This window comes from Carettochelys insculpta, chromosome 2, assembly GCF_033958435.1.
Source record: "Carettochelys insculpta isolate YL-2023 chromosome 2, ASM3395843v1, whole genome shotgun sequence".
Classification (NCBI taxonomy): domain Eukaryota; kingdom Metazoa; phylum Chordata; order Testudines; family Carettochelyidae; genus Carettochelys; species Carettochelys insculpta.
This window is the reverse complement of record NC_134138.1, coordinates 928,171-948,445: the sequence shown is the minus strand read 5'-3', so window position 1 is coordinate 948,445 and position 20,275 is coordinate 928,171. Positions and strand designations below refer to the sequence as shown.

At 61.6% G+C, this 20,275-nt stretch overlaps 1 protein-coding gene across 27 annotated transcripts in view; it reads left to right on the top strand.

Moving 5' to 3' along the window:
• The first annotated feature begins 18,786 nt into the window (after positions 1-18,786).
• SCRIB (scribble planar cell polarity protein) overlaps positions 18,787-20,275 on the top strand; it is a 341,713-nt gene continuing 340,224 nt past the window's right edge. For 7 of the 27 annotated variants that reach the window (XM_074986381.1, XM_074986395.1, XM_074986393.1 and 4 more), the window contains exon 1: positions 18,842-19,272. In XM_074986381.1, coding sequence (XP_074842482.1) covers positions 19,111-19,272 — 162 coding nt within the window. In that variant the 5' untranslated portion in view covers positions 18,842-19,110. Of the gene's footprint in view, positions 19,273-20,275 lie in introns of all 27 variants that reach the window. The other 20 variants (XR_012644304.1, XM_074986402.1, XM_074986401.1 and 17 more) reach the window with 12 other exon arrangements.

The following is a 20,275-nucleotide window of genomic DNA, read 5'->3' as shown; positions in this document are numbered from 1 at the left end:
CAGAACTCCCAGGCGACGTTCCCAACAGAGCCGCGCGTCCTCGGGGCAGGGCCAAAGGCCACAAGTTTGAGACACAGATCCAGGGCTGCGCCATCACAACCATCGCACAAGGTCATCCGAAGCTGTTATTCCACCATTGCCTCCGACCATTCTACGACCAGTGGCAAAGGATCACCACAGACAAATGGGTGCTGGAGATCATAGCCACGGGGTACGCCATCCCCTTCCAGTCGCTCCCACCGCCATGACCTCCACCCAGGCCCCACCTCCAGGAGGCTTCCCACGTAGCGAGGCTCCAGCAGGAGGTAGACCATCTCATGCTCATAGGGGCAGTGGAAAGAGTGCCGGAGCAACTGCAAGGGAAAGGGTTCTACTCGAGGTACTTCCTCACGGAGAAAAGGACAGGAGGCTGGAGGCCCATCTTAGATCTTCGAGGCCTCAACCGGTACCTGTGCAAGCAATGCTTTCGGATGATCACAATCGCCTCCATCCTTACGGCACTGGACGATGGAGATTGGTTCGCAGCCCTCGACTTACAAGATGCATATTTTCACATAACTATCCATCTGGCTCACCGACGATTCCTCCGGTTCATGGTAGGCAAAGAACATTTTCAATACAAGGTCCTACCGTTTGGCCTCTCCTCGGCCCCCAGAGTCTTCACCAAGACCTTGGCAGTGGTGTCAGCCTACCTGCAGAGACAGCGGGTATTTATATTCCCGTATCTGGACGACTGCCTACTCAAAGGAGCCTCGAAGGAAGAGGTACTACGCATGATACGCGTCACAGCAGGCACGTTCTCTTCGCTCGGCCTGGTTATCAATCTGGCAAAATCAAAGATAGACCCCACGCAGGACATAGAGTTCATAGGGGCTCGCATAAATTCTATTACAGCGAGAGTGTATCTACCAGAGACTCGCTTTCGGGCCATCGGCTCCCTCGTGCAGGTCATCACCTTCAGCCCTACGGTGCTGGTCCTGACGTGCTTACAGCTGCTGGGCCACATGGCAGCGGCGAAGTTCGTAGTACAGAACGCCAGGTTACACATGCGCAGCATGCAGCACTGGCTGGCGAGCGGATACAAACCGGCAGCACACACCGTTCACAGGGTGGTGTCGCCCACAACAGAGGTGCGCAAATCCCTGCAATGGTGGGTAAACCCCAAGAACATGCTAACAGGGGTACCCTTCCACCAACCACAAATATTGGTTTTTCTTACTACAGATGCCTCCCACCTAGGGTGGGGAGTGCACATGGACGAAGAGGTGACGCAAGGACTGTGGTCCTCCACGGAACAGTCACTGCACATAAATATACTGGAGCTCAGAGCAGTGTTCAACGCCTGCAGACACTTTCGAGACCATATACAAGGCAAAGTAGTCGGGATCAGTACAGACAATACCTCCACCATCTTTTATATAAATCGGCAAGGAGGAGCTCGGTCCTGTGCCTTATGTGCGGAAGCAGTCCGATTGTGGAACTGGTGCATCGCCAACAATATAACCTTGAAAGCCTCATACTTACCAGGCACTCACAATGTGAAGGCAGACCAGCTGAGCAGGCGTTTTGCACTCATGCACGAGTGGCAGATCCGTCCCGATCTGCTACAACCAATTTTTCACGCATGGGGCTTTCCCCAGATCGACCTGTTTGCCACTCAACACAACAAGAAGTGCCCACGATTCTGCTCCAGGGCAGGACTGGGACGGGGGTCCCTGGGGGACGCATTCGCGATCTCCTGGAGGGGCCCCCTGCTTTACACTTTTCTTCCCACAGTGCTGATCCACAAAGTCTCTTGCAGAAAGCCAGGAGGGAAGGAGCCCGAATGATCCTAGTAGTCCCAACGTGGGATCGACAGCAATGGTTCCCCCTACTCCTGCGCATGTCGGACCGTCCACCGATGCCCCTTCTGGTGGCGCCAGATCTGCTCACGCAAGCCCAGGGGTCCATAGTGCATCCGCACCCCCAAGGCCTGCGACTACAAGCGTGGTTAATCCATGGCTCAGCTCTCTAGAGAGCACATGTACAGAGGAAGTGCAACAAGTCCTAGAAAGTAGCAGGAGGACTTCCACCAGGAAGACCTACAAGCAGAAATGGACTCGCTTCACGGCATGGTGTTCTACCAAACAGCTAGCCCCCCTTTCGGTGCCTATACCTGTAATATTAGAGTATTTACTGGACCTAAAGAGAGGAGGACTCTCACTATCCTCGTTAAAGGTCCACCTTGTCGCCATTTCGGCGTTCAGACACGAAGAGGAAGGGCCCACCCCACCACTATAACAGCCTTATATAGTGTAGCAGCAATATGTGATTCAGTGTATCTGCTTTAAAACCTGGGTTTCCACAGTATTATGAGTACCAGGAACAATAACACTCCGATTGTGAACACCACAATGCCCTGTGGCTGTTCTAGGTCCCAATAATTCTCTATACAGCCCCAGCTAGTCCAGCTAGTGGTATTTACTGATAGTGATTGATTCATTTATTCGTAACTACAATTACTTAACACTTGTTTTATATATATATATAAAGATATATATATATATATATATATATATATATATATATATATATATATATATATATATAAAAACCTAAAGAGTAGGTTACATATAGCTGTATATAATTACATGTGATTTACCAATAACATCCAGTGCTCCCACATCTCACCAACTACTACTTTACAGAAGCCCTTCAAGTCAGAGATACGGCTTGGCTGGGACCTTTCGTGGTGGCAGGCTGGGGTCTGCTGTCTGGACTGGAAGTTGCTGGCCTCCGCCTCGTGTCCAGGAGCCCACCCCCTTGTCCCTGCTAAATCACCTTTTATACTGTTTCTTACTTGGGGGTTCAATACCTGGCCAATTAAAGTGTTTGTTACATAATTTGGACCCTCCCGGTCTGTCAGAACACGTTACAAGATTTCCTCTGTCCTTGGTCATTTTCCGAACCTCCCCCCGGGACCCTCTGATGTTGCACAACCAAGATGTTCTCTTTGGGGGGCTTCCAGCTACTTGCCCCAGCTGTTCTCTTTGAGGACTTACTATCTGCTTGTCAGGATGTTCTCTTTGGGGACTCTTCAACTACTTGTCAACTTTCTTATTTCTTTCTCCTGGCCTGGCTTCAGCCCTTCCTGCCGTCGTAGGATAGCGTTCCAAGACGGAGTGTATGGTCATTCTGCCTTGCAAGTGAGGCCCGGCCACCAGGCGCTCGTGCTCCCACACAAACATCTTAGAGAAGGGGCTGATTGGCCCGCTTTCTCCTCTTCACCCAGGAAACCCACTTGATTGTTCCCTCCTCCTTCCTCACTTACCTCCGCGCTTGTCACCTTCCCCTGGCAAACCTATTTTAAAGCCTTTCTCAGTAGGTTTGCAAGCCTGCCTGGAAAGATGCTCTTTCCTCTCTTCGGGAGGTGGATCCCGTCTCTTCCCAGCAATCCCTGTTCACAAAACAGAACCCCATGGTCAAAGAAACCAAATCCTTCCCTGCTACACCACCTATGCAACCACGCATTTACCTCTGTGATTCGACGATCCCTCTGCAGACCCCTTCCTTCTACAGGTAGGATAGACAAGAACACCACTTGTGCACTGTATTTGTGTGTGGGGGGAGTTACCACTTGTGCACCGTGTGTGTATGGGGTACCACTTGTGCACCATATTTCTGTGTGTGTGTGTGTGTGTATGGGGTACCACTTGTACAGTGTATTTCTGTGTGTGTGTGTATAGGGTACCACTTGTGCACCATATTTGTGTGTGTGTGTGTGTGTGTGTGTGTGTGTGTATATGCGGTACCACTTGTGCACCATAGTTCTGTGGGGGGGTACCACTTGTGCACCGTATTTCCGTGTCTGTGTACGTGTATGGGGTACCCCTTGTGCACCGTATTTCCGTGTGTGTGGGGGGGGAACTACTTGTGCACTGTATTTGTGTGTGTGTGTGGGGTACCACTTGTGCACCTTATTTCAGTGTGTGTGTGGGGGGATACCACTTGTGCACCGTATTGCCGTGTGTGTGGGGGTACCACTTGTGCACCGTATTTCCATGTGTGTGGGGGGTACCACTTGTGCACCATATATCTGTGTGTGTGTATGGGGTTCCACTTGTGCACCGTATTTCCGTGTGTGTCTGTATGGGGTACCACTTGTGCACCATACTTCTGTGTGTGTGTGGGGGGGGGTACCACTTGTGTGATGGAGTGGGAAGAATGCATGTGTGAGTCAGGCTGGATGTCTGAAGCAAGCAGCAGCTCCCAGTGGCTAAGGATGACCCTGGGGCTACAACTGGCAGGTAACACCTCTGCCTGAACAAAGAGGAGGGAGGAGCCGAGCTGGGTTTTGAATCGGGGGGGGGGCGGCAGTTAGAGGCTAGGGAAAGGGAGAGCTGGAAGGCAGCCAGCCTGAGGAAGGGGAAAACTACACCCCAGAGGGGCACCCCTCGGGGTCTTCTCCCCAGGACGGGTTGGAAGGACTGTGTCCGGCTGCTGTACTGTCGCTTCTGTAAGAAACTGGGCATCTGTTGCCTAATAAACCTCCTGTTGTACATTCTGAGTGAGAGTCACTCCTGCCAGCAGACGGGGTGCAGTGCAGGGGGACTCCTGAACCCCATCACACTGGTGTCAGCAGTGGGATACACTGCACCCATGGATGAGCTCCCACCAGCGGCTGACTAAGCGCAAGAGAAGGAAGGAGCATCACAAGAGCCAGAGGGGGAACAGAGCAATTACTGCAGCTGCTGCTGGTGAGCGGATAACCCGGCAGACAGCAGGGAGATGGATTATACCCGACTCCCAAAGGCAGAGCTAGCGGGGCTGTGCAGAGAGAGGGGCCTGACCGTGGGGAAGGCGACCAAGGCCCAGCTGATTGCCCAGCTGGAAGAGAATGACCGATCCGGCGGGGCAGAGCCTGCCCCGGCAGCAAGTGACCGGTCAGCCTCGGGAAGCATTTTGGATTCTCCGACAGGAGCAGGGGCTCGACGCCGTCAGACACACACGGTGCCCACCAGGTCGCACTCAGCTAGCGGTGGTCCATCGCGGGCAGAGTCCCCCGCCACAGAGCTGCGACGGCTGGAGCTTGAGGTGAAATTAAAGGAACACGAGCGCCAGGAACGGGAAAGAGATCGTGAGCACGAGTGCCAGGAACGTGACAGAGAGCGTGAGCACAAGCGCCAGCTACAAGAGAGACAGCGGGAGGAGAAAGAACGAGAACGGAAGAAGAGAGAGCGAGAGCAGGAGCATGAGCGGGCCATGGCAGAGGCAAGATGCCAAGAGACCCCAGCTGTGGTAAGCGGGGAGAGGGCCAGAGGGCTCGGGGTGGCCAGTCACTTGGAGGTGTGCATGCTGGCCCAGTGTCAGGACCCAGGGGACATGGACGAGTTCCTTGCTGCCTTTGAGCGAGCCTGTGAGTTGCATGAGGTTCCCCCAGCTGAGTGGCTCCGGCACCTCACCCCCTTGCTGGGCCAGAAGGCTGCAGCGGTGCTCAGCCAGCTGGAGGGGCTACAGCCTGGGGACTATGAACGGTTCAAACAGGCCCTGCTGCATAAGTTCGGGCTGACTCCGGAGATGTACAAGAAGAAGTTCCAGGAGGCGCAGAAGAGGCCAGAGGAAACCCACGTAGATACAACCGCCCGCCTGAGGCAATACTACCAGAAGTGGGTGTTCGGGATGGGAGTCCAGTCCGTAGAGGACCTGATCGAGCTGGCGGTCCTGGAGCGATTCTACGAGATGTGCGCACCTGACCTGAGGGTGTGGCTCGTGGACCGGAAGCCAGGGGACTCACACGATGCAGGGAAACTGGCAGATGACTTCACAAACAGCGGGGCCAGGTTTGAAAGTGAGCCCCACAAAGAGAGGGAGTCCTGGAGAGAGAGGGAGTCCCGGAGGGGCCGAGAATCTCAGAGAGACCGGTCCCTGACTGTACGACAGAGGGCCAGCCACCTACCCCCCAGAGAGCCAAGCAGAGCCTGGACAGAGCAGCCAGCCCGAGGGACGCAACAAGACCCAGGCTGTTATCGCTGTGGGCAAAAGGGGCATAGAGCAGCCCAGTGCCCCAGGCTCCCAGACAGGTTGAGCAGGCCGGGGGGTCATGGAATCAACTGGGTGGGGTCCCAGAAGCCAGAGGGGCTGGCGGCCAAGGCCGGTGGTGCTGACAATGGGCACTCGGATTGGGCTGAGTCTGCCTCACAGACCAGCTCCTCAGGGGGGCCAAATGCTCAGAGGTCAGTTTACAGAGTGGGGGCAGCGCTACCTCTGTGGAGCGAGTGTCTCAAACACCTCGAGGTAGATGGGAAAAATGTCACGGGGTTCTGGGACACAGGCGCTGACGTGACGCTGGCCCGACCCGGGGTGGTGGCACCGGGCTGCATGATACCCAATTCCCACCTGACGATAACAGGAATTGATGGGACCCCTTTCAAGGTGCCCATGGCGAGGGTGCACCTGAAATGGGGGAAGAAGGAAGGCCCCAAGGAAGTGGGCGTGCACAGCCATTTGCCGGCGGATGTACTGATGGGGGCTGACCTGGAGAACTGGCAAGGTGAACGCCCTCATGCCCTGGTCCTGACCCGTAGCCAAAGAAAACGGGGGGTGTGCTCCCCAGATTCAGGGGTACAGGCCCAGCCAAAGTCACAGGAGCCACAGGGGCCAACCCTGAGAGAAAGGGGGCCCCTAAAAACCAAATCGCACAGGCCAGGGGCGTTGGAGCCAGGCAGGGATGGGGAAGTAGCATCCGCCCCAGCCGAAGAATTCCAGGCAGAGCAGCAGAGAGACCTCTCCTTGCAGAAGCTGAGGGAACTGGCCAGTCTCAGCCCAGCTCCACAGCTGGGGGAGGGCTGCAGGGAGAGATTCCTGTGGGAAAAGGGATTCCTGTACTGGGAATGGGCTCCCAGATGCAAAGCGGAGCCATGGAAAGTCCAGAGGCAACTGGTGGTCCCCCAAAAGTACCGGCGCAGGTTGCTGTACCTAGCCCATGATATCCCGCTCACAGGACACCAGGGGATCCACAGCACCAGGAGAAGGTTGTTAGAGAACTTTTTTTGGCCAGGGATCTTTGCAGCTGTCCGTCTGTATTGCCTGTCCTGAGATTCCTGCCAGAGGGTGGGGAAGACCAGGGACAAGGGGAAAGCTGCCCTGAGGCCACTGCCCATCATAGAGAAGCCTTTCCAGAAAGTGGCTATGGACATAGTGGGACCCTTCAGCAAGGCAACGCATTCGGGGAAGAAATATATTTTGGTAGTGGTAAATTTTGCCACACGATACCCAGAGGCAGTGGCCTTGACCTCTGTCGACGCTGACACCGTGGCGGATGCACTGCTGCCCATTTTCAGCAGAGTGGGGTTCCCCAAGGACGTCCTCACAGACCAGGGGTCCAACTTCATGTCGGCCCTACTGCAAAGCTTGTGGGACAAGTGTGGGGTCTGGCACACCTGGGCCACAGCCTACCACCCGCAGACCAATGGGCTGGTGGAGAGGTTCAATGGGACTCTGAAGCAGATGCTGAGAACCTTCATGAATCAATACCCCCATGACTGGGACAAGTACTTACCCCACCTGCTGTTTGCATACGGGGAGGTGCCCCAGGAATCCACGGGGTTCTCCCCGTTTGAGCTGCTGTACGGAAGGAGGGTACAGGGACCCTTGGACTTGCTCAGAGAAGAGTGGGAGGGGACGGCCTCTCCTGAAGGGGAGTCAGTGGTACAGTATGTACTGACCTTCCGGGAAAAACTCACCGAGCTCATGGGCCTGGCCAGGGAGAACCTCTCCATGGCCCAAAGGAAGCAAAAGGTCTGGTATGACCGTAACGCCAGGGCCCGAGCCTATGCCACCGGGGACCAAGTGATGGTCCTTGTACCTGTGCGGCGGAACAAGCTGCAAGCAGCCTGGGATGGGCCCTTCAAGGTCGTCAAACAGCTAAATGACGTGAATTATGTGGTGGAACTGTCAAACCGGGCCCACAGCCACCGGGTCTATCATGTGAACATGATGAAACCTTACTGGGACAGAGAGAACTTGGTGCTGGCCGTGTGCAGACACTGGGAGGGGCAGGGGGATGATCCCTTGGAGGATTTGCTCACAAGGACTAGAGCCGGCTCCTTGCTGGAGTCTATTCCCCTCTCAGACCAGCTGACCCCTGCCCAGCAGACGGAGATCAAGGAGGTGCTGCATTCACACCAACAGCTGTTCTCGGACAGACCCGGACGCACTGACCTGGCTGTCCACCGAATAGAGACAGGCACCCACGCCCCTATCAAGTGTGTGCCATTCAGAGCCACAGGGAGGACGGCTCAGGACATAGAGCGGGAGGTTGAAGACATGCTGGCTCTGGGGGTGATCCAACCCTCGTCCAGCCCCTGGGCCTCTCCCGTGGTGTTACTCCCTAAAAAAGGTGGATCTATTTGGTTTTGTGTGGACGATCGCAAGCTTAACGCCATCACTGTATCGGACGCCTACCCCATGCCCAGGCCTGATGACCTTTTAGACAAGCTGGGGGGAGCCCGTTACCTCACCACCATAGACCTCACCAAGGGGTACTGGCAAGTGCCATTTGACCAAGATGCCCGGCTCAAGTCGGCTTTCATCACTCCTGTGGGGCTCTATGAGTTCCTGGTCCTGCCCTTTGGCCTCAAGGGGGCACCCGCTACCTTCCAGCGTCTGGTGGACCAGCTACTGAAAGGGATGGAGAGCTTTGCCCTGGCTTACATGGACGACATTTGCATCTTCAGCCAGACGTGGGAGGACCATGTGTCCCAACTCAAGCAGGTGCTGGACCAACTCCAGAAGGCCGGGCTTACTGTCAAGGCAGGGAAGTGCAAGGTGGGAATGGCTGAGGTGACCTACCTGGGCCACAAGGTGGGCAGCGGCTGCTTAAAGCCAGAGCCAGCTAAAGTGGAGGCTGTCAGAGATTGGCCCACACCCCAGACTAAGAAGCAGGTTCAGGCCTTCATTGGGATGGCGGGGTACTACCGGAGGTTTGTGCCCCACTTTAGCTCCATCGCAGCCCCCCTCACGGAGCTGTGTAAAAAGGGAAAGCCTGACAAGGTGGTCTGGACCAAGCAGTGCCAAGAGGCCCTCGGCGCACTGGAGGTGGCTCTGGTCAAGGCCCCAGTGCTGGCAAATCCAGACTTCAACAAGCCCTTCCTGGTGTTCACCGATGCCTCAGACGTGGGGCTGGGGGCGGTGCTAATGCAGGTGAATGACAAAGGGGAGAAACACCCCATCGTGTACCTGAGTAAGAAGCTGCTGCCCCGGGAGCAGAACTACGCAGCCATAGAGAAGTAATGTCTGGCCATGGTGTGGGTGCTGGAGAAGCTGCAGCCGTACCTGTTTGGACGGCGTTTCACCGTGTACACCGATCACTCACCCCTGACCTGGCTGCATCACATGAAAGGGGCCAACGCCAAGCTCCTGCGGTGGAGTCTGCTCCTGCAGGACTACGACATGGAGGTGATCCACGTGAAGGGGAACAATAACACCATAGCCGATGCCCTGTCACGCAGGGAGGGCCCCGAACTTCCCCAGGTCACTGGCTAAGTGACCCCGCTCAGTTCGGTCTGGAAGGGGGGAGAGATGTGATGGAGTGGGGGGGGAGTGCATGTGTGAGTCAGGCTGGATGTGAGAGCCAAGGAGAGTAGCTCCCAGTGGCTAAGGATGACCCTGGGGCTAGAACTGGCAGGTAACACCTCTGCCCTGAACAAAGAGGAGGGAGGAGCCGAGCTGGGTTTTGGAATCGGGGGCAGCAGTTAGAGGCTAGGGGAAGAGGAGCTGGAAGGCAGCCAGCCTGAGGAGGGGGAAAGCTACACCCCAGAGGGGCACCCCTCGGGGTCTTCTCCCGAGGACGGGTTGGAAGGACTGTCTCTGACTGCTGTATTGTCACTTCTGTGAGAAACTGGGCATCTGTTGCCTAATAAACCTCCTGTTGTACCTGCTGAGTGAGAGTCACTCCTGCCAGCGGACGGGGTGCAGTGCAGGGGGACGCCTGAACCCCATCACAACTTGTTCACTGTATTTGCGTGTGTGTGTGTGTATGGGGGGGTACCACTTGCGCACCGTATTTGTGTGTGTGTGGGGGGGTGTTAAGTAGGGGGCTGGCTGGAATTTGTGTGCGTGGGGAGGCGGTAATTAGGGGCTGGCTGGAGCGTGTGTGTGTGGGGAGGCGGTAAGTCGGGGCTGGCTGGAGCGTGTGTGTATGGAGGGGCGGTAAGTAGGGGCTGGCTGGAGCGTGTGGGTGCATGGGGGCGGTAAGTGGGGGCTGGCTGGAGTGTGTGCGTGGGTGTGGGGGGGTGGTAAGTCGGGGCTGGCTGGAGTTTTTGTGAGGGGGGTGGTTAGTAGGAGCTGGCTGTAGTGTGTGCACGGGGGGGGCGGTAAGTAGGGGGCTGGCTGTAACGTGTGCGCAGGGGGCGGTAAGTAGGGGGCTGGCTGGAGTGTGTGTGTGGAGGGGCGGTAAGGAGGGGCTGGCTGGAGCGTGTGTGTGTGGAGGGGCGGTAAGGAGGGGCTGGCCTGAGCGTGTGGGTGCATGGGGGCGGTAAGTGGGGGCTGGCTGCAGTGTGTGGGGGGGTGGTAAATAGGGGCTGGCTGGAGTTTGTGTGTGGGGGGGTGGTAAGTAGGAGCTGGCTGTAGTGTGTGCATGGGGGGGCGGTAAGTAGGGGGCTGGCTGTAACGTGTGCGCAGGGGGTCGGTAAATAGGGGGCTGGCTGGAACATGTACGCGCGGTAAGTAGGAAACTGGCTAGAGTGTGTGCACACGCGGGGGGGTGGCAATTGGGGGCCGGCTGGAGCGTGTGCGCGCGGGGGGGAGCGGTAAGTAGGCGCCAGCTGGAGCGCATGTGTGCGTGGCGGGGGGCGATAAGTAGGGGCTGGCTGGAACGTGTGTGCGTGCGGGGGGTCGGTAAGTGGGGGCTGGCTGGAGCGTGTCTGTGTGCGCGGGGGGGGGTCAGTAAGTAGGGGGCTGCCTAGAGTGTGTTTGTGTGGGGGGGTGGTAAGTAGGGGGCTGGCTAGAGTTTGTGTGTGCAGGGAGCCAGTAAACAGGGGCTGGCTGGAGTTCGTGTGTGGGGGGCGGTAAGTAGGGGCTGGCTGGAGTGTGTGTGTCGGGGGGGCAATAAGTGGGGGCTGGTTGGAATTTGTGTGCGTGTGCGGGGGGGTGGTAATTGGGGGCTGGCTGGAGTGTGTGCGCGGGGGGCGTGGTAAGTGGGGGCTGGCTGGAGTTCATGCAGGGGGGCTGTAAGGGCGGGCTGGCTGGAGTGTGTGCGCGGGAGGGCGGTAAGTGGGGGCTGGCTCAAGTTCGTGTGGGGGGCGGTAAGTGGGCGGTGGCTGGAGTGTGTGTGGGGGGTGGTAAGGGGGGGTGGCTCAAGTTCGTGTGGGGGGCGGTAAGTGGGGGCTGGCTGGAGTGTGCGCGTGGGGGGGCAGTAAATGGGGGTGGCTGGTGTGTGTGCACGGGAGGGTGGTAAGTGGGGGATGGCTGGAGTGTGTGGGGGGTCGGTAAGTGGGCGCTGGCTGGAGTATGTGTGCGGGGGGGCGGTAAATGGGGGCTGGCTCAAGTTCATGTGGGGGGCAGTAAGTGGGGGCTGGCTGGAGTGTGCGCGCGGGGGGGGCGGTAAGTGGGGGCTGGCTGGAATGTGTGCGCACGGGGGGGCGGTAAGTGGGGCCTGGCTGGAGTGTGTGCACGGGGGTGGGCGGTAAGTGGGGCCTGGCTGGAGTGTGTGCGCGGGGGTGGGCGGTAAGTGGGGGCTGGCTGTAGTGCATGTGTCGGGGAGTGGTAAGTAGGGTCTCGCTGGAGTGTCTGTGTGGGGGGCAGTAAGTAGTGGCTAGTTGGAGCGTGTGTGTGTGGGGTAGTGGTAAGTAGGGGTTGGCTGGAGCTTGTGGGGGTGTGGGGGTGGTAATTAGGGGTTGGCTGGAGTGTGTGTGCGTGGGGGGGCCGTAAGTAGGGGGCTGGCTGGAGTGTGCGCGTGGGTGTGGGGGGGGCGGTAAGTGGGGCTGGCTGGAGTTCGTGTGCGGGGGGGGCCGTAAGTGGGGGTGGCTGGAGTGTGTGTGTGGGGGGGCGGTAAGTGGGGCTGGCTCGAGTTTGTACGTGAGGGGGGGCAGTAAGTGGGGATGGCTGGACTGTGTGTGTGGTGGGGGGGCGGTAAGTGGGGGCTGGCTCGAGCTCGTGCGGGGGGGTGGTAAATGGGGGCTAGCTGGAGTGTGTGTGTGGGGGGGCCCCGTAAATGAGGGCTAGCTGGAGTGTGTGTGTGGGGGGGCCCCGTAAATGAGGGCTGGCTGGAGTGTGTGTGGGGGGTGGTAAGGGGGGGCTGGCTCAAGTTCATGTGGGGGGCGGTAAGTGGGGGCTGGCTGGAGTGTGTGCGCGTGGGGGGGGGCGGTAAGTGGGGGCTGGCTGGAGTGTGTGCGCGCGGGGGGGCGGTAAGTGGGGGCTGGCTGGAGTGTGTGTGCAGGGGTGGGCGGTAAGTGGGGGTTGGCTGGAGTTCTTGTGCAGGGGTGCGCGGTAAGTGGGGGCTGGCTGTAGTGCGTGTGTCGGGGGAGTGGTAAGTAGGGTCTCGCTGGAGTGTCTGTGTGGGGGGCAGTAAGTAGTGGCTAGTTGGAGCGTGTGTGTGTGGGGTGGTGGTAAGTAGGGGCTGGCTGGAGCGTGTGTGTGTGGAGGGGCGGTAAGTAGGGGCTGGCTGGAGCGTGTGTGTGTGGAGGGGCGGTAAGTAGGGGCTGGCTGGAGCGTGTGGGTGCATGGGGGCGGTAAGTGGGGGCTGGCTGGAATGTGTACGTGGGTGTGGGGGGGTGGTAAGTAGGGGCTGGGTGGAGTTTGTGTGTGGGGGGTGGTAAGTAGGAGCTGGCTGTAGTGTGTGCATGGGGGGGGCGGTAAGTAGGGGGCTGGCTGGAGCATGTGCGCGCGGTAAGTAGGAAACTGGCTAGAGTGTGTGCGTACGCGGGGGGTTGGCAAGTGGGGGCCGGCTGGAGCGTGTGCGGGCGTGGGGGGGAGCGGTAAGTAGGCACCAGCTGGAGTGCATGTGTGCGCGGCGGGGGGCGATAAGTAGGGGCTGGCTGGAACGTGTGTGCGTGCGGGGGGTCGGTAAGTGGGGGCTGGCTGGAGTGTGTGTGCGCGTGGGGGGGTCAGTAAGTAGGGGGCTGCCTAGAGTGTGTTTGTGTGGGGGGGCGGTAAGTAGGGGGCTGGCTGGAGCGTGTCTGTGTGCGCGGGGGGGTCAGTAAGTAGGGGGCTGCCTAGAGTGTGTTTGTGTTGGGGGGCGGTAAGTAGGGGGCTGGCTGGAGCGTGTCTGTGTGCGCGGGGGGGGTCAGTAAGTAGGGGGCTGCCTAGAGTGTGTTTGTGTGGGGGGTCGGTAAGTAGGGGGCTGGCTGGAGTTCGTGTGTAGGGGGCGGTAAGTAGTGGTTGGCTGGAGTGTGCGCGCGCACGTGTGTGGGGCGGTAAGTAGGGGCTGGCTGGTGTGTGTCTGTGTGGGGCGGGGGCGGTAAGTGGGGGCTGGCTGGAGTTCGTGTGTGGGGGGCAGTAAGTAGTGGTTGGCTGGAGTGTGTGTGTGTGCGTGCGCGGCGGTAAGTAGGGGCTGGCTGGTGTGTGTGTCGGGGGGGCAATAAGTGGGGGCTGGTTGGAATTTGTGTGCGTGTGCGGGGGGGCGGTAATTGGGGGCTGGCTGGAGTGTGTGCGCAGTGGGGCGGTAAGTGGGGGTGGCTGGAGTTCGTGTGCAGGGGGGCAGTAAGTGGGGGCTGGCTGGACTGTGTGGGGGGGCGGTGAGTGGGGGTGGCGGTAACTGGAGGCTGGCTCGAATTCGTGCGTGCGGGGGGGTGGTAAGCAGGGGTGGCTGGACTGTGTGTGGGGGGGCCGTAAGTGAGAGCTGGCTGGACTGCGTGTGTGTGTGTGTGGGGGGGCGGTAAGTGAGGCCTGGCTCGAGCTTGTGCGGGGGGGGCGGTAAGTGGGGGCTGGCTGGACTGTGTGCGTGGGCGGGGCGGTAAGTGGGGGCTGGCTCGAGTTTGTACGTGCGGGGGGGCGGTAAATGGGGATAGCTGGACTGTGTGGGGGGGGGGACCGTAAATGAGGGCTGGCTGGAGTGTGTGTGGGGGGGCGGTAAGTGGGGGCTGGCTGGAGTGTGTGCGTGTGGGGGGGCGGTAAGTGGGGCTGGCTGGAATGTGTGCGCGCTGGGGGGCGGTAAGTGGGGGCTGGCTGGAGTGTGTGCGCGGGGGTGGGCGGTAAGTGGGGGCTGGCTGGAGTTCTTGTGCGGGGGTGCGCGGTAAGTGGGGGCTGGCTGTAGTGCGTGTGTCGGGGGGTGGTAAGTAGGGGCTCGCTGGAGTGTCTGTGTGGGGGGCGGTAAGTAGTGGCTAGTTGGAGCATGTGTGTGTGGGGTGGTGGTAAGTAGGGGCTAGCTGGAGCTTGTGGGTGCGTGGGGGTGGTAATTAGGGGCTGGCTGGAGTGTGTGCGCGCAGGGGGGGCTGTAAGTAGGGGACTGGCTGGAGTGTGCGCGTGGGTGTGGGGGGGCGGTAAGTGGGGCTGGCTGGAGTTCGTGCGCGGGGGGGGCCGTAAGTGGGGCTTGCTAGAGTTCGTGCGCGGGGGGGGGGCCGTAAGTGGGGGTGGCTGGAGTGTGTGCGCGGGGGGGCGGTAGGTGGGGACTGGCTCGAGTTCGTGCGTGCATGGGGGGGCAGTAAGTGGGGGCTGGTTCGAGTTCGTGTGCGTATGGGGGACGGTAGGTGGGGGCTGGCTCGAGTTTGTGTGTGTGTGGGCGGGAAGTGGGGGCTGGCTGGAGTGTGTGTGTGTTCCGGGGGGCAGGAAGTGGGGGCTGGCTGGAGTTCGTGCGGGGGGGGCGGTAAGTGGGGCCTCGCTGGAGCTCGTGCGCGGGGGTGGTAAGTGGGGGGCTGGCTGGATTGTGTGTGTGTGTGGGGGGCGGTAAGTGGGGGCTGGCTGGATTGTGTGTGTGGGGGGGGCGGTAAGTGGGGGCTGGTTCGAGTTCGTGTGCGTATGGGGGACGGTAGGTGGGGGCTGGCTCGAGTTTGTGTGTGTGTGGGCGGGAAGTGGGGGCTGGCTGGAGTGTGTGTGTGTTCCGGGGGGGCAGGAAGTGGGGGCTGGCTGGAGTTCGTGCGGGGGGGCGGTAAGTGGGGCCTCGCTGGAGCTCGTGCGGGGGGGGTGGTAAGTGGGGGGCTGGCTGGATTGTGTGTGTGTGGGGGCGGCGGTAAGTGGGGGCTGGCTGGATTGTGTGTGTGGGGGGGGCGGTAAGTGGGGGGCTGGCTGGATTGTGTGTGTGTGTGGGGGGGCGGTAAGTGGGGGGCTGGCTGGATTGTGTGTGTATGGGGGGGCGGTAAGTGGGGGGCTGGCTGGATTGTGTGTGTGGGGGGGGCGGTAAGTGGGGGGCTGGCTGCATTCTGTGTGTGGGGGGGGCGGTAAGTGGGGGGCTGGCTGGATTGTGTGGGGGGGGCAGTAAGTGGGGGGCTGGCTGGATTGTGTGTGTGGGGGGCGGTAAGTGGGGGCTGGCTGGATTGTGTGTATGGGGGGTGGTAAGTGGGGGGCTGGCTGGATTGTGTGTGTGTGGGGGGGGGCGGTAAGTGGGGGGCTGGCTGGATTGTGTGTGTGGGGGGGGCGGTAAGTGGGGGGCTGGCTGGATTGTGTGTGTGGGGGGGGGCGGTAAGTGGGGGGCTGGCTGGATTGTGTGTATGGGGGGGCGGTAAGTGGGGGGCTGGCTGGATTGTGTGTGTGGGGGGGGCGGTAAGTGGGGGGCTGGCTGGATTGTGGGGGGGGCAGTAAGTGGGGGGCTGGCTGGATTGTGTGTGGGGGGGGGCGGTAAGTGGGGGCTGGCTGGATTGTGTGTATGGGGGGGTGGTAAGTGGGGGGCTGGCTGGATTGTGTGTGTGTGTGGGGGCGGTAAGTGGGGGGCTGGCTGGATTGTGTGTGTGGGGGGGGCGGTAAGTGGGGGGCTGGCTGGATTGTGGGGGGGGGCGGTAAGTGGGCGGCTGGCTGGATTGTGTGTGTGGGGGGGGCGGTAAGTGGGCGGCTGGCTGGATTGTGTGTGTGGGGGGGCGGTAAGTGGGGGGCTGGCTGGATTGTGTGTGTGTGTGGGGGCGGTAAGTGGGGGGCTGGCTGGATTGTGTGTGTGTGTGTGTGGGCGGTAAGTGGGCGGCTGGCTGGATTGTGTGTGTGTGAGGGGGGCGGTAAGTGGGTGGCTGGCTGGATTGTGTGTGTGTGGGGGGGGCGGTAAGTGGGCGGCTGGCTGGATTGTGTGTGGGGGGGCGGTAAGTGGGGGGCTGGCTGGATTGTGTGTGTGTGGGGGGGGGCGGTAAGTGGGGGGCTGGCTGGATTGTGTGTGTGTTGGGGGGCGGTAAGTGGGGGGCTGGCTGGATTGTGTGTGGGGGGGCGGTAAGTGGGGGCTGGCTGGATTGTGTGTATGGGGGGGTGGTAAGTGGGGGGCTGGCTGGATTGTGTGTGGGGGGCGGTAAGTGGGGGGCTGGCTGGATTGTGTGTGTGTGGGGGGGGCGGTAAGTGGGGGGCTGGCTGGATTGTGTGTGTGTGTGGGGGGGGCGGTAAGTGGGGGGCTGGCTGGATTGTGTGTGTGTGTGGGGGGCGGTAAGTGGGGGGCTGGCTGGATTGTGTGTGTGTGTGGGGGGGGCGGTAAGTGGGGGGCTGGCTGGATTGTGTGTGTGTGTGGGGGGGGCGGTAAGTGGGGGGCTGGCTGGATTGTGTGTGTGGGGGGGGCGGTAAGGGGGGGGCTGGCTGGATTGTGTGTGTGTGGGGGGGGCGGTAAGTGGGGGACTGGCTGGATTGTGTGTGTGTGGGGGGGGGCGGTAAGTGGGGGACTGGCTGGATTGTGTGTGTGTGGGGGGGGGCGGTAAGTGGGGGACTGGCTGGATTGTGTGTGTGTGGGGGGGGGCGGTAAATGGGGGGCTGGCTGGATTGTGTGTGGGGGGGGCGGTAAGTGGGGGGCTGGCTGGATTGTGTGTGTGGGGGGGTGGTAACTAGGGCCTTGGCGCAGGAGCAGTGGTGCGGCTGCCTCCGCGCCCCACAGCCACCCAGCACACGCTGGGAGCCACCGTGCTGGACGGGACTGGGGGGGACCGCGGGGCACGCTGGGAGCCGCCGTGCTGGACGGGACTGAGGGGGTGGGGGGGCCGCGGGGCACGCTGGGAGCCGGAGTGCTGGACGGGACTGAGGTCGGGGGGGGGGGGGGGGGGGGCGGACCGCGGGGCACGCTGGGAGCTGCAGTGCTGGATGGGACTGAGGGGGGTGGGGGACCGCGGGGCACGCTGGGAACCGCAGTGCTGGAGGGGAAAGACGCCGAGCTCCGCGAGGCATGCTGGGAGCTGTAGTGTTTGAGGTGGCGGGGGTATGGGAGCCCTGCGGGCTTTGCAGGAAGGTGCTGTTGCGGTGGGAGCCCCGCGAGGCATGCCGGGAGCTGTAGTGTCTGGCGTTTGGCGGGGGCAAGAGCTCTGCGGGCTGTGGAGGAAGGCGCTGTTGTGGCTGGAACCCTGCGAGGCATGCTGGGAGCTGTAGTTTTGGTGTGGGGAGGAGGGGCGGGAGCCTCGCGAGACATGCTGGGAGCTGTAGTTTTCGTGTGGGGAGGAGGGGCGGGAGCCTCGCGAGGCATGCTGGGAGCTGTAGTGTCTGGAGTTGGGAAGGGGGGCGGGAGCTCTGCGGGCTATGGAGGAAGGCGCTGTTGTGGCGGGAGCCCCGCGAGGCATGCCGGGAGCTGTAGTGTCTGGTGTGGGGAGGAGTGGCGGGAGCCCCGCGAGGCATGCCGGGAGCTGTAGTTTCTGGTGTGGGGAGGAGTGGCGGGAGCCCCGCGAGGCATGCCGGGAGCTGTAGTGTCTGGTGAGGGGAGGAGTGGCGGGAGCCCCGCGAGGCATGCCGGGAGCTGTAGTGTCTGGTGTGGGGAGGAGTGGCGGGAGCCCCGCGAGGCATGCCGGGAGCTGTAGTGTCTGGTTAGGGGAGGAGTGGCGGGAGCCCCGCGAGGCATGCCGGGAGCTGTAGTGTCTGGAGTTGGGAAGGGGGGCGGGAGCTCTGCGGGCTATGGAGGAAGGCGCTGTTGTGGCGGGAGCCCCGCGAGGCATGCCGGGAGCTGTAGTGTCTGGTGTGGGGAGGAGTGGCGGGAGCCCCGCGAGGCATGCCGGGAGCTGTAGTGTCTGGTGTGGGGAGGAGTGGCGGGAGCCCCGCGAGGCATGCCGGGAGCTGTAGTGTCTGGTTAGGGGAGGAGTGGCGGGAGCCCCGCGAGGCATGCCGGGAGCTGTAGTGTCTGGTGTGGGGAGGAGTGGCGGGAGCCCCGCGAGGCATGCTGGGAGCTGTAGTGTCTGGAGTTGGGAAGGGGGGCGGGAGCTCTGCGGGCTATGGAGGAAGGCGCTGTTGTGGTGGGAGCCCCGCGAGGCATGCCGGGAGCTGTAGTGTCTGGTGAGGGGAGGAGTGGCGGGAGCCCCGCGAGGCATGCCAGGAGCTGTAGTGTCTGGTGTGGGGAGGAGTGGCGGGAGCCCCGCGAGGCATGCCGGGAGCTGTAGTGTCTGGTTAGGGGAGGAGTGGCGGGAGCCCCGCGAGGCATGCCGGGAGCTGTAGTGTCTGGTGTGGGGAGGAGTGGCGGGAGCCCCGCGAGGCATGCCGGGAGCTGCAGTGTCTGGTGTGGGGAGGAGTGGCGGGAGCCCCGCGAGGCATGCCGGGAGCTGCAGTGTCTGGTGTGGGGAGGCGGGCGGGGCATGCCGGGAGCTGCAGTGTCGGGTGGCGGAACTCGGATTCCCGGGATCCATAGCGGGGGGCGGAGCGGCGTAGGAAGCCGGCGGGGTCCGAGCGCTGCTGCGGCCTGAGTCTGAGGGGAGCAGGGCACGGCGGCGGCACAGGCACAGGCACAGGGAGAGGGAGAGGGAGAGGGAGAGGGAGGGGCCGGGCCGGGCGGACTCTCCCGGCCTTTGCGACTCAGAGCCGCTGCGGAGAAGCCGCTGCGGAGAAGCCGCAACGTCGGGACCCGCCCCGGCCCTTCCCCCGGTCTGCGGCCAGCTCCAATCGCGCGGGCGGGCGGGGTGCCCCGGGGCCTGGCCCTCCCCCACTCCCGTCGGAGCTGCCTGGGCCAGTCCCCGGCTCGGCACCGAGCTGCCCCTCGCCACCGCCCGGCGCCCCGGCCCGGCCCGGCCCGCTGCCCTGTGCCGGGGGGAGCCGGCCCGGCCCGGGAGGATGCTGCGCTGCATGCCGCCGCTGTGGCGGTGTAACCGGCACGTGGATGCGCTGGACCGGCGGCACTGCTCGCTGCAGGCCGTGCCCGAGGAGATCTACCGCTACAGCCGCTCGCTGGAGGAGTTGCTGCTGGACGCCAACCAGCTGCGGGAGCTGCCCAAGGTCAGCGCCGAGGGGCTGGGGCAGCGCTGGGGCAGGCTGCCGGGGAGGTGGGGCGGGAGTCTCGCGGGCGCCGGGCGCCGGGCCCCGTGCCTGAGCTGTCCTGGTGCCGGCGACTGCAGAGCTCGGGTTCCTGGGCATGGTCTCCGGCGCAGAGGGCAGGGGAGGGCGTGCAGCGCGTGCTGCCGCAGCTCCCGGCTGCAGGCGATCCGAAGCGTGTTCCTCTGTGGCCGGGGAGCCTCGTCCTGAGCAGGTGAGGCGCTTACCCTCGTGGCTCACTGCTTGGGACTGGAGCAGCCGCCTGCCCGCTGAGGACGGGGGTTTGCTCCAGCCCTGCAGGGGGCCTGTAGGCAGGGGCAGTTCTGCTTGGCTGGAGAAGTCGCTGTCCACAGTGGCTGGGGGACAGGGGAGTTGGACAGGTGTCTCCAGACTTGCTGAGCTGGAGCGGTTCCCACTGCTGCAGCCAGGCTAGAGTGCCCATGATGTGCTGGGCCCTGGGCCTGCTCTGCCTGGTTGGTACGTCCCTGCCTGCGGCCCGGGTAGGGGAGCTCAGGCCTGGCTGGAGAAGTCCAGGTTCCTGGAATGCCACAGGTAGGAAAGAGTGGGGGAAGGTTAGGGGTCACCCTTTCCCCCTTAATTGATTAACTAATTAAGCCTACCGGTTAACCAGTTGAACGGGACTTACATCCCTAGTTTCCAGTTTGGTTCAAGAGCTCTCAGCACTCCTCCTATAAAATTGTTACAGCTCCCCTGTGCTCAGATGATGTGGGCAGAAGTGTTGGAAGCAGGTATCAGAGAAGAAGCATGGGGTGGTGAAGGAAGGGAAATTGAAAGAGGATTGGTCTGCATGCAGTCAGGGAGGACACTGAAGGAGCACCTGAGAGGGAGAAATGTGCAATTCCTGTTGACATCCCTTGGGTTAGGTGGTGGGGAGTAGTAAGGACAGGTGGGAGAGGTTCAATGGTAAGAGTGAAGTGTGTGTGTGTGTTCAGTTGTGGGAATGGGG